The 13,163-nt window shown below is 43.7% G+C and overlaps 1 protein-coding gene across 8 annotated transcripts in view; it reads left to right on the top strand.

Annotated features, from left to right (window-relative positions):
• DTNB (dystrobrevin beta) overlaps positions 1 to 13,163 on the top strand; it is a 241,174-nt gene that overhangs the window by 163,545 nt on the left and 64,466 nt on the right. For all 8 annotated transcript variants that reach the window (XM_040348235.1, XM_040348233.1, XM_040348231.1 and 5 more), the window contains 3 exons: positions 5,626 to 5,713; positions 9,063 to 9,148; positions 9,248 to 9,361. In XM_040348235.1, the coding sequence (XP_040204169.1) occupies positions 5,626 to 5,713; positions 9,063 to 9,148; positions 9,248 to 9,361 (288 nt within the window). The remainder of the gene's footprint in view (positions 1 to 5,625; positions 5,714 to 9,062; positions 9,149 to 9,247; positions 9,362 to 13,163) is intronic.

Here is a 13,163-nt window from a genome sequence, read left to right on the forward strand (position 1 = left end):
TCCATAAGAATACGTTTTGGGTGGACTGGCCCTTTAAGAGATGTCAGATCACTGTTCTTTCCGCTCGCAGGCCAAAAATAGAACACGCTCCTATCACTATCTTACAGTCCGACGAGCTTCGTTCCTCCTAGTGATCGATAGAATTGTCTGGTGAGTGCTCGCGGGACAGCGCTGTAAGCTCAAGCGTCACGCCGAGACCAAAGATACAATGTAATTATCGCAGCTCCCACAGACGCCGCAGCAACATTAACAGCCTGCCATCTCCATCCCCAAAATTGCTTTTTCTTTGCTGGTTTGAGCGAATGTGCTGACTCTTGTGTCCCAGTGTCCCCATTCATTTGGTATATTAATTTTCCGCAGTAGGCATTTACTGGAATCAAGTAAAAAAAATGATACATTCTCAGAACTCATCCTGACTTGCCTCAACCCTTTAAATAAAGCCATGCTTCACCCACGCTGGGAAAGTGACAGAGACCCTTTAGTCCCCTGTCTGCAGTTGCACATACTCACCTTCTCTTCACTACCCTACTCCATTGTTACGCTGCTGAAAGCAGGAGACGCCGCCCTTTATATTGCTCGGGTCTAAGCTTACACACGGCTGTAGACTGTGGAATGGGACAATGTTGGGGCTTGGTGATTGGGTCACATGCTCCTCCATATACAGTATTTTGTTTGCTTTAGAGGGGTGGGGGGAAGTAGTGAAAACAAGTGGGCGCATATTACTGGCGATCGGTTCGGTATATCCAAGTGCTCAAAGTCACTCTGGTACACAAATATCCAATCTTATTTTATCGGGCATTCATGTATTGATATCTGCAACACAAAAGCGCATAAAATATTTTCCATTATTGCCAATTGCCACTTTTTCTTATTTGTGGGGTTAGGAGCACTGTATGCTGTAATTTATCCACTTCCGAGAGCACCATTATCCCAAGTGGACATCATATGATGTCCTCCAATTCGTGCACCTTGTGCGTGCAATATGTGACCACCTGTGTCCACTGCACACTACGGAACACAGATCATTGTACAAGCCCTGTGACCATGTGACCAATCACAGCGATCACGTTGGCTTTCATTCATAGCCATTGTGTACTAATATGATGATTTATGTGATTGGTCACAGTGATCACATGGCGCAGGGCCAATAACAGTGGACCTGTACCATGTGATAGCTGTGGCCAATCATGGCTATCACAATTGTACACAGTGGCACATAAATTGATGGCATTCACAGTTTCACAGTGTAGAAAATTATTGCTTATTCTCTTGTTAAAAAAATAAATTGCTTATATAGTGATCACCACTGTAATAATAGTGTAAAAAAAAAACACCTCTCTAGAGCAGTACAGTGTCATTATAGTGACACTTTACTGCTCAGTAAGGATGAGCTCTGGCGTATTTGGCACAGTACACGTGCAGAGCCCGCCAGGAAGTCGGCACCCGCGCTAATCACAGCCAGGGAGACATTGTCCGATGCTCGGCTGCAGTGATCGGGAAATGTCTGCCTGGCTGTGATTAGCGAAGCGCGGGTGCCGACTTCCTGGCGGGCTCTGCACGTTTACTGTGCGAACACGCCAGAGCTCATCCTTACTGCTCAGGTCACAGCATGTTAAAAAAAAAAATTAAAACCAATTCTAAAATTCTTCAAAAAACTCAGGATGCCTCTTATCAAATACCTTTTGGTGTCTACTTTCCTCAAAGGGCGCATTTTGGAGGCATTTTGGAGGCATTTGTACTGTCAGTACATCAATATGTACTGACTATTACCTATTACCATAGTTTGTGGACTCTGACTTTCACACAGACAGAATAATATACACTGATTTGGGTTATTTTCACCCAGAAAATGTAGCAGAATACATTTTGGCCTAAATTGATGAAGAAAGATTATTTATGTGTAACAGAAACAAAGAAAAATATGTTTTGTTTTCAAAATGTTTTTCGCTATTTTTTCATCTATATAGCAGGTGGTGGTGGTTGATTACCACCAAAAGAAAGCTTTATCTGTCTCAAACAAATGACAAAAATTTAATTTGTGTACAGTGTTGCATGACTAATTGGCGTTCAAAGTATGACCGTGCTGAAATCTGAAAATTGGCCTGGGCAGGAAGGGGGTGTCCGGTATTGAAGTGGATTAGGAGTACCAGTCACAATTAGGCTTATGCATCATTTGAATATGTAGTCCTAATTTATAACTGTGCAGGCTTACATTTGTATATAATAAGCATTGTATGTATTAAACATTGAAAACCCACCACATGCATTACGTTTCTATCTGCCAAACACAGCATGTATACATTTTATCGTGCTGCAAATGCCGCAATGTGTACTAACGTGGCCATGTTAACTTGCGGTGATCAAAGGGCTAAAAGAATGCCGCACCTAACTGCTCCTTGGCCACAAGTGTAACGGACACGTACAATTCTTTGCACAGTCATTTATTTATTTATTTAGCTCTGTTACATATGCTTTTCTGTATCCTTCACTAACATCCAACAGTGACTACTTAGAAACCAACAACTGTTAATAAACACTTTGGTCAAAAGTATGCAATGTACAATAAAGCATAAGTAATGCATGGGTCAGGAGTATATATTTTACATATATAGTGGTTTGCAGTATGCAGGGGTCAGGAGTGTGTAATGCACAGATGACAGGGGTCAGGAGTGTGTATTGAACAGATGGCAGGGGTCAGGAGTGTGTAATGAACAGGCGGCAAGGGTCAGGAGTGTGTAATGCACAGGGGTCAGGTGTGTGTAATGCACAGGGGTCGGGGGCAGTAGTGTGTGATGCACAGATGGCAGGGGTCAGGAGTGTGTAATGCACAGACGGCAGGGGTCAGAATTGTGTGATGCACAGATGGCAGGGGTCAGGATTGTGTAATGCACAGACTGCAGGGGTCAGGAGTGTGTAATGCACAGACTGCAGGGGTTCAGGAGTGTGTAATGCACAGACTGCAGGGGTTCAGGAGTGTGAAATGCACAGACTGCAGGGATCAGGAGTGTGTAATGCACAGACTGCAGGGGTCAGGTAGTGTGTAATGCACCAATGGCAGGGGACAGGTAGTGTGTAATGCACATGCGACAGGGGTCAGGTAGTGTGTAATGCACAGGCGGCAGTGATCAGGTAGTGGGTAATGCACAGGCGGCATGGATCAGGTAGTGTGTAATGCACAGACTGCAGGGGTCAGGTAGTGTATAATGCACAGACGACAAGGGTCAGGTAGTGCGTAATGTACAGACTGCAGGGGTCAGGTAGTGTGTAATGCACAGGTGGCAGGGGTCAGGAGTGTGTAATGCACAGAATGTAAGGTTGGGGCAAGAGTAATGCTGAATATCGAGCTCAGGAGTGCATAATGCACTGGATGTAGGGGTCAACACTGCTTAAAATGCGGGGGTCAAAAGTATGTCATGCACTGGATGCAAGGGTCAGGAAAGCATAATGCACAGGCCAGTGTACAGAATATACCAAAATCTCCTCCTCTCCCGTTCTGAAACCCACTTTTCAGACCTTACCAGTTTATTTAAAGTTGTTATGCATTCTCGGGTGCCAGGGGTGTGTGGTCAGGTAGCTGACAGGGCAGCAGCTGTCAGGCATCAGGTAACATCTGAGCTAGAACACTCAAGCCGAGTACACACTATCTGTTTTTTTTCTTGTTCAACCCAACGGGTTAAATAAAAAAAAACTGATTACAGTGGGGATTGAAAGTTTGGGCACCCCAGGTAAAAATTTGTATTAATGTGCATAACGAAGCCAAGGAAAGATTAAAAAAAAATCTCCAAAAGGCATCAAATTACAGATTAGACATTCTTATATGTCAAAAAAAGTTAGATTTTATTTCCATCATTTACACTTTCAAAATTACAGAAAATGAAAAAATGGCGTCTGCAAAAGTTTGGGCACCCTGCAGAGTTAATATCTTGTACTCCCCCCTTTGGCAAGTATCACAGCTTGTAAACGCTTTTTGTAGCCAGCCAAGAGTCTTTCAATTCTTGTTTGAGGTATCTTTGCCCATTCTTCCTTACAAAAGTCTTCCAGTTCTTTGAGATTTCTGGGCTGTCTGTCACGCACTGCTCTTTTAAGGTCTATCCATAGATTTTCAATTATGTTGAGGTCAGGAGATTGTGAAGGCCATGGCAAAACCTTCAGTTTACGCCTCTTGATGTAATCCCCCGTGGATTTTGAGGTGTGTTTAGGATCATTATCCATTTGTAGAAGCCATCCTCTCTTTAACTTCAGCTTTTTCACAGATGGCATCAAGTTACCATTCAAAATTTGCTGAAATTTTATTGAATCCATTTTTCCTTCTACTCGTGAAATGTTCCCTGTGCCACTGGCTGCAATACAACCCCAAAGCATGATTGATCCACCCCCATGCATAACAGTTGGACAGAGGTTCTTTTCATTAAATCCTGTGCCCTTTCATCTCCAAACGTAGCTTTGCTCATTCTGGCCAAAAAGTTATATTTTAACCTCATTGGTCCACATAACTTGTTTCCAAAATGCATCAGGCTTGTCTATATGTTCATTTGCAAAGTTCAAAAGCTGATTTTTGTGGTGAGGACGTAGAAGAGGTTTTCTTATGATGACTCTTCCATAAAGACCATATTTGTACAAGTATCTCTTTATAGTGGAATAGTGTACCACAACTCCAGTGTCTGACAGATCTTTCTGGAGGGATCGTGCAGTCAAACGTGGGTTTTGAATTGCTTTTTTCACAATCCTGCGAGATGTTCTGTCTGATATTGTTCTTGGTCTTCCAGATCTTGCTTTAACTTCCACTGTTCCTGATGACTGCCATTTCTTAATTACATTCCGAACAGAGGATATTGACATCTTAAAACGATTTTCTATCTTCTTATAGCCTTCTCCAGCTTTGTGAGCGTCAACTATTTTCAGTTTCAGTTTTCTAGACAACTGCCATGGTGCTGATTGTTGGGGCAAGGTCAGATGAGTCTGGGCATTTTAAACCTTTGAGATTGACATCACCTGGTCTTCCCAGACGATGATTGAGAGCAATCCATGACACTGGCAGGTCTCAGATTTGCAAAGGGGGAAGTGCATGCTATAAATTCTGCAGGGTGCCCAAACTTTTGCAGACGCCATTTTTTCGTTTTCTATAATTTTGAAAGTGTAAATGATGGAAATAAAATCTAACTTTTTTTTGACATATTATAAGAATGTCTAATCTGTAATTTGATGCCTTTTGGAGATTTTTCCATCTTTCCTTGGCTTCGTTATGCACATTAATACAAATTTTTACCTGGGGTGACCAAACTTTCGACCCCCACTGTAAGTATAAATCTCATAAGTAAATCTGCACACGTATAAAAATGTAGGAGTCAATAAAGTTGGTTCGCCATGGTAATCTATGGACCTGTTCCTCACTGCTCCGCCTGAAGTGACACTGAATTGCTCCCACCCATAGACTGCTAGTGTGGTTAGTGCTTCGTTCCTACAGATGTCATCCAGGAAGAGAGGTGAGTATACTGCACATCTTCTCTTGCTCGACTCATCAAGTGAGCGATATAACAAACGTGGTCTGGCCTGTAGCTTGTGTTCCTGACACCACGGATTGTGTGACTGCTCACTTTGTGCTTACTGCTGTGTTTGTCTTCACAGCGTACTTGACAGCCCGAGTCGATTGGATGAGGAACACCGCCTGATCGCAAGATACGCCGCACGGCTAGCTGCAGAAGCCGGCAATTCCGTGAGTGCCACCTCTGCTGATATTCTGTCTTATTAAGAGCACCTGTACTGTAGAAATAAATGTACTTCTATGAAGGAGGATAGGATGGACAGATCACTGCCTACATCTGTTCACCTTGGTCCTCACTCTGAAATTGAGCAGCTACAAATCCATGCACATTAATGCCGCGTACACACGATCAGAAATTCTGACAAGAAAAACGTGGATTTTTTTCCAACTGAATTTTGTCTCAAACTTGTGTTGCATACACACAGTCACACAAAATTCCGACCGTCAAGGGCGCAGTGAACTACAACACTACAACGAGCCGATAAAATTAAGTTCAATTATTCCGAGCATGCGTGTTTTTTTTGCGAGTCGGAATTGCATACAGATGATCGGAATTTCCGACAAGAACTTTTCCCGTCGGAAAATTTGAGAACCAGCTCTCAAATTTTTGCTGTCAGAAATTCTGACAAAAAAAGTTTGATGGGGCCTACACGCGGTCGGAGTTTCCGACCAAAAGCTCACATCAAACTTTTGATAAATAATAATAAAAGTGCAGCGCAAATAAAGTCCTTGACTGAAGAATCAAGAATTAAGATGACACCCAGTGAGATAGCAAAAATCTTCGGCAAATGTGATGATATCCTCCACCAGTATAAGAAGTGCCTCCTTACCAGATGAGTTGGACCATATGTTTTCACAAGTGGTCAAAGACAGCTTGTTCTCACCATAAGGGAGATGGTGCAGTGGAGTCCAATGCAGCACTGAATAGTAGGTCCAATGCGGAATAAAAACAAGTTCTAAGTGTAGACTGTATTTATTCCAGGGAAAAGTAAAAAACAGCGCTTCATCATACTACAGTCAGTCTGGTATGTCTGCAGACAATCTGCCTGAAAACAACTGGCCAGTAGGCGATAGGCAATGTAAAATAAAATAAAAACTCGGAGCAACAGCCACGAGCAGCAGCAGAAAGGACGCGGGTGACGTCACAGGAAAAACTCCTCCCCCGTACGCACGTTACGTCCAGATTGGACTTCGTCAGCGGTGGGTGGAGCTCCAATCCGGACGTCATGTGCGTCCTTTCTGCTGCTGCTCGTGGAAAATAGAGAGTAGGTTCTCTATTTTCCCAGGGCAGTTTTCCTGTCAGGAAAACTGCTAGGGAGCATACACACAGCCGGGATTCCCGGCCAAATGCACGCCTGGCAGTTTTCCTGTGTGTATGAGGCTTAAGTGGCCAGAATTAGGGCTCATGTCGACGAGCATTGCTTTCATATACTGTGATTGCTATTGAAACGCATGTGATCACATGGCAAATACTGCATTTGACAGGAAAAGGCTGAATTTTATCTGCTTTGTACAATCACGCCTCCATGAGACATGTAGGTAAAAATGTAGGTGAAAAAAAAAAGTGATCCCTCAGTCCCTTTCTCTGCAGCCTCAGCTGCACTGAATATGAATGGACAGGAGACAGCACAGTTTACGATGCTCAGTGACGGTTATGAATGAACAGAGTCAGCGAGCATTCGGAAAAGGAAGGAGTTGGTAAATGACATTACCTGCTCCTTCCTCTGCTCTCTCTCTATCATGACAGATCGAGCAAGGAGGGGGACCGAGGAGCATAGAGTGGGATTGGAGGAGCATGGAGGTGTACTGGAGGAGGATATGGGGGACAGTCACGAACGATCGGTGCGGCACTGGGGGGGTTACAATCACTGATCTCCCTGTATAGAATTCAATGAGTTGGCTGAAAGCCGGGGGGGGGGGGGTTGAGGGGGAGAAGCGGCTGTCAGCTGCTTTATTTAAATCTATACAGGGAGACCGGTGACTGTAACTCCCCCCCAGTGCCGTGTCGATCGTCCCTGACTGCCCAGGTATCGGATTAAGCATCAGAGCATACAAGTACTCGGGCAAATGCTTGGTATCAGCAACCCTAGTATTAATTGACAGGAAACTGTGAATGACTGATGCTACTGTGTGGGCAAAGCCCCACACGGCCACAATGTTTTCAAATTGTGACAGTGGGTGCAGGAAGACGAACCCCTGCCCACTGTTGCAAGTGGAAGGGGGGCGAGGCTCCATATGCTGGAACAAGTTACATGTTCCACCTTAAAAACTGGTGGAATATGTAACATGTTTCAAAGGTGAACTTATCCTTTAAGTCAGGGGTCTCCAAACTTTCTAAACAAAGGGCCAGTTTACTATCCTTCAAACTTTAGAGCAGCTGGATTGTTGCCCGTGGGAGTAGAAAATATCCTGGCGTTGGTAGCAATGCCCTACTATTGGTGTTCATGAGAGGAATAGTGCCCCATCATTAATGTTAGTGGGAGGAATGGTGCCCCACTGTTGGTGTCAGGAAATATGCCCAATTGTTAATGTCAGTGGGGGGGGAGGGGGGAATAGTGCCCCAAGGTCTGGACGCATTGCCCCAAGGACGGGCTAAAGGCAAGCAAGGCACTACATGCAGCCCTCGGACCGCAGTTTGGAGGCCCCTGTTTTAAGTTATGCTATGTAAAGGAACATGTAACAAATATAAATTAGTTGTTTTCATAATTAGGCCGCAAAGATAGAAATACACTTTAAGACGTTTATCTGCCATGCAGACATGATCGAATCTCAGTCAATCTATAATGCCTGTCACTGAAAGGGACAGTTGGAATTCGGATATGTTTTCCAAGTTGTACAATTAATCATTCTCCCAAAAGCAGTCAGCCGGCAGTGTCTGCAGACACGTTGGACATGAGATATGGGTTCCGTTTAATAAAAACGTCTCACTATGACAGACAAATCAAAGTAACGTATTTGCCTATTAGCAGTTTCTACAAGTAAATTTGTCTGCATTGGTTCTCCCTGCACCCAGCTTCATTATATATATATATATATATATATATATATATATATTTTAAAACCTTTCCAAACCCAAGAATATAAATGTAATATGTTGTAGCCTACCAATCGTATTCTGCAGTCTCTCAGTACACTGTCTGCCCGTACCTCCAATACAGGCAGGCAGTTACTAAATGGCAAGAAGAATCAATGAACTATGAGAATGCTCACCAGCTACAAGTCCGTCTGCCGCGGTGGTCTGCAGTACTTGAAGTTCATTCATTCCCAAAACTCTGTGAATGAATGATACGGATGTGTGGGTGGAGCGCCACACTGTTTTTAAATTGTGACAGCAGGTACGGGGAGGCGATCCCCGGCCCACTGTCACAGGGAGGGGGGCTCTGGGAGGAGAGAAGACGGGAGCTGGAATATGTAATATGTTCCAAAGGTGAACTTATCCTTTAAGTCTAAACCAAAAGCAGATTATTATTTATTTTTTGCATGGAATTCCACTTTAAGATCTTTGTGTAATTTTCCACAGCCTCGTCCGCCTACTGATCTCAGCTTCAACTTCGACGCCAACAAGCAGCAGCGGCAGCTGATCGCCGAGCTGGAGAACAAGAACAGGTAATGCCTATTCAACACTAATACACTCATGGAAATAAACAACTCTGAGGACGAGCGTAGTGCTCAGTCACTTAATTTCCTTTTTTGCTGTCATCGTAGAGAGATATTACAAGAGATTCAGCGGTTGCGTCTGGAACATGAACAGGCCTCCCAGCCCACCCCTGAAAAGGCACAGCAGAACCCCACACTGCTGGCAGAGCTGCGACTACTACGGTAAGCTGGGTACTACTGGACCTGTATTCTTACAGGGAGTCCCCCTGGCTCTATAGCAGATTCTGTGTAGAAATGAATGGACTAGGCAGAGAAACTGGTCATCCAGGACAAAAAAAGTGCAATCAACCCAAGGAGGACACAAGTAGCAATGGATACCGTTTCTGGAGATCTCATTAAAGGAAACCAAACATGGGTATCATTGCACTTTGAGCCTTAAATTATTATAATTGTGCAGGATTGTGAAAGATTAATTTTTTACCCCTTTATTTGGCGTCTCCTACTTTTGAGCCTGACTCTCTTCCTCTTGAGGGTCAGTGTTTAACTGTCAACTATAATTTGCCACTTGCTGCTCTGTCAATGTCCTTGCTTTGCACACTATCTCCCAGTACCCAAAATATAAAAAATTATGTAAAAATAAGTTGCGCTCATATAACGTGAATAATCACAAGTAATATGATTTTTTTGATAAAACACACAATTAAGTCCACATATCAAGAAGAAGTGACAATAATGCCAAAAATGATAAGTCCAATGAGGTAATAGAATCCAGATTCCTTCCACCTTCTCCAAGAAAAAGAAGAGGAGGAGGGGGGGGTTCTCAAATCGAAAGAATATCTCTCGATATGTGGGAACCCTTACCTGAACTGGTGGACCCCCTAAAGAGCAAGGTCATATATGCCAGCATGCGGGTATAACTGCTCGCTTTTTTTAGCAATAAAGGCTACACTTTTTCACTATTACTACACTATTAGGCCCCGTACACACGGTCGGACAAAACCGATGAGAATGGTCCGACGGACCGTTTTCATCGGTTCACCGCTGAAGTGGTCTGATGTGTGTACACACCATCAGTTCAAAATCCGATCGGGTCAGAACGCGGTGACGTAAAACACACGACGTGCTGAATAAAACGAAGTTCAATGCTTCCAAGCATGCATCGACTTGATTCTGAGCATGCTTTTCTGTACTAACCATCGGTTTTGTCCGATGGGGCAGCGGTCCATCGGTTCGGTTTTGGAGCATGTTTTGAAATTTTGGACCGAAGAAAAACAGACCGATATCCTATACACACGGTCGGTTTGGTCCGATGAAAATGAACTTCAGTTCATTCTCATCGGACCAAACCGACCGTGTGTACGGGGCCTTAGAGTTTTCTGCCCTTCTGCACTGGTGACTTTTGGTCAGAGTGCCCACCCCCAGACAGGATTCTCTGCTTCTTCTAATCGGGATACCGTGGAGGATTTCTGGCTGTATCAGTAGGACTCCAGGGATACGGAGGACCATTAGACCCTGCAGAGGGCTAAATCTGCTGGCGTATATGACCTTGCTCTTTAGGGGGTGCACCAGTTCGGGTAAGGGTTCCCATGTATCGAGTGGGATGCTTTTGATTTGAGAACCCCTCCCCCCCACTCCTCTTCTTATATTCCTTGGTGAATATGAAAGCAACCTGGATTCTATTACCTCATTGGACTTTTTTTTTCACTTATTACTTGTGATTATTCACGTCATATGAGCGCACCTTTTTTTTACATAATTTTTTCTGTACTATAGAGATATCTGATGGTTTTTGTTGCTGCTGTATATGTATGTTTTAACTCTAGCGCGGTATAACCCCACTTTTTTCCCAAAATGGCAAAGCAATGTCAAATAACAGGAACGCAAACAAGTACATAGCTCTGTTGTTTGACAATGTTATGCAGAGTTAGGAGCTGGGACTCCTGGGAGACGGTGTATGAGATTGGGCAGCTGACACTGCAGCAGCTACCAGACTTCAGTAGAGATCCAGGCCTTTTAGCTAAATAAGGGGACAAATATAGTGCCCTGTATTATTCTGATTCTTGCATAAGCCCAAAAGTGACTGGGTCTCTTTAATCATATCAGTCATTTTTCATTTAACAGCTTTGTGCACCCTCAAAATGTTGTAGTCTTCATCGGACTTGTCAACACTTTTTATAGACTACTGGTGCTGGGTTATGGCTGACTGCTAATTTTGTTAACTGGTTCCATTGCATTCCAGAATATAGGACAAGTCATTCTGTCACATGTGATAAGTCTCTTAGGGCCTGTGCCATGCACAGGGGCACGCCAGCATGTAGTACATTGTGTCACATGTGGTTACAACTTCAGTTCCTCTGTGTAAAAGTGGAAACCGACAACAGGGTTGAATCACATAGAGTAGTGATATCAACCGCCGATTTCCATAGCTCTGGGCAGTGTTAGCGTGCGAGGGGGGGGGGGTGTAAGGAGGAGTTTAAAGTCCACCGGCTGCACAGAAAGGAGATAGAACTAGGGTTTTCACTTGACCACATAAAACTTATTTACAATGAGATTTAATATATGATGTATTTCGGGCAATATGGAGGCACCATTTAAAAGTTGGTTTATTGTTTGGCCCTTCCTTCTACTTTAATGAACACAGAGCTGGAATCCGTTTTACTGTCTATGGCCCGGATTCAGAAAAAGTTTACGTTGGCGTATCTATTGATACACCGCGTAAATTCTAGGATGCGCCGGCGTATCTTCTTTCTGTATTCAGAAAGCAAGATACACCGAAATTTCGCTAAGATACGACTGACGCAAGTCTCTTACGCCGTCGTTTCTTAGTTGCATATTTACGCTGGCCGCTAGGTGGCGCTTCCGGAGATTTACACGTAGAATATGTAAATTAGGTAGATACGCCGATTCAGAAACGTACGTCCGGCTTTTTCCGGTGTAAAGTTACCCCTGCTATATGAGGCATTGCCAATGTTAAGTATGGACGTCGGGCCAGCGTCGAATTTTGCGTAGTTTACGTTGTTTGCGAATAGGGCTTTGCGTAAGTTACGCTCACGTCGAAAGCATTGACTATTTGCGGCGTAATTAGGAGCATGCGCACTGGGATACGTTCACGGACGGCGCATACGCCGTTCGTTAGAAACGTCATTTACGTGGGGTCACACTTAATTTACATAAAACACGCCCACATCTTCCATATTTGAATTAGGCGGGCTTACGCCGGCCCTTATACGCTAAGCCGCCGTAACTTCGGGCGCATAATCTTTCTGAATACCATACTCGCCTCTCAAAGTTACGGCGGCGTAGCATATAGGAGATACGCTACGCCCGCCTAAAGATACACAATTGTATCTGAATCTGGCCCTATGTTTTTACTGCATATTAGCTGAATTTATTCATACGGCGGACAAAGGTACTTGATAATTCCTCATACAGCAGCACTCAGACCATTATAGGGTAGAACAACGCTAGGGGTCAAACACACTCTTCTGCATACCCATGGACTGACAGGAAACATGCTAACAGGAGAGGAAAGAGGTCACCATTAGTGAACTGTGCAATCACAGACGGTCCAGGCTGTATCAAGCTTTCTAAACAGAATTCTAAATCCTTTGGCAGGTAACATCGTTCATAAGTACAGTGCCTTGAAAAAGTATTCATACGCTTTGAAATTTTCCACATTTTGTCATGTTACAACCAAAAACATAAATGTATTTTATTGGGATTTTATGTGATAGACCAATACAAAGTGGCACATAATTGTGAAGTGGAGGGAAAATTATAAATGTTTTTCAATTTTTTTTTTTACAAATAAATATCTGAAAAGTGTGGCATTTATATTCAGCCCCCTTTACTATACCCCTAATTAAAATCTAGTGGAACCAATTGCCTTCAGAGGTCACCTAATTAGTAGAGTCCACCTGTGTGTCATTTAATCCCAGTATGAATACAGCTGTTCTATGAAGCCCTCAGAGGTTTGTTGGAGAACCTTGGTGAACAAGCAGCATCATGAAGGCCAAGGAACTCA

Source organism: Rana temporaria, chromosome 4, assembly GCF_905171775.1.
Source record: "Rana temporaria chromosome 4, aRanTem1.1, whole genome shotgun sequence".
Classification (NCBI taxonomy): domain Eukaryota; kingdom Metazoa; phylum Chordata; class Amphibia; order Anura; family Ranidae; genus Rana; species Rana temporaria.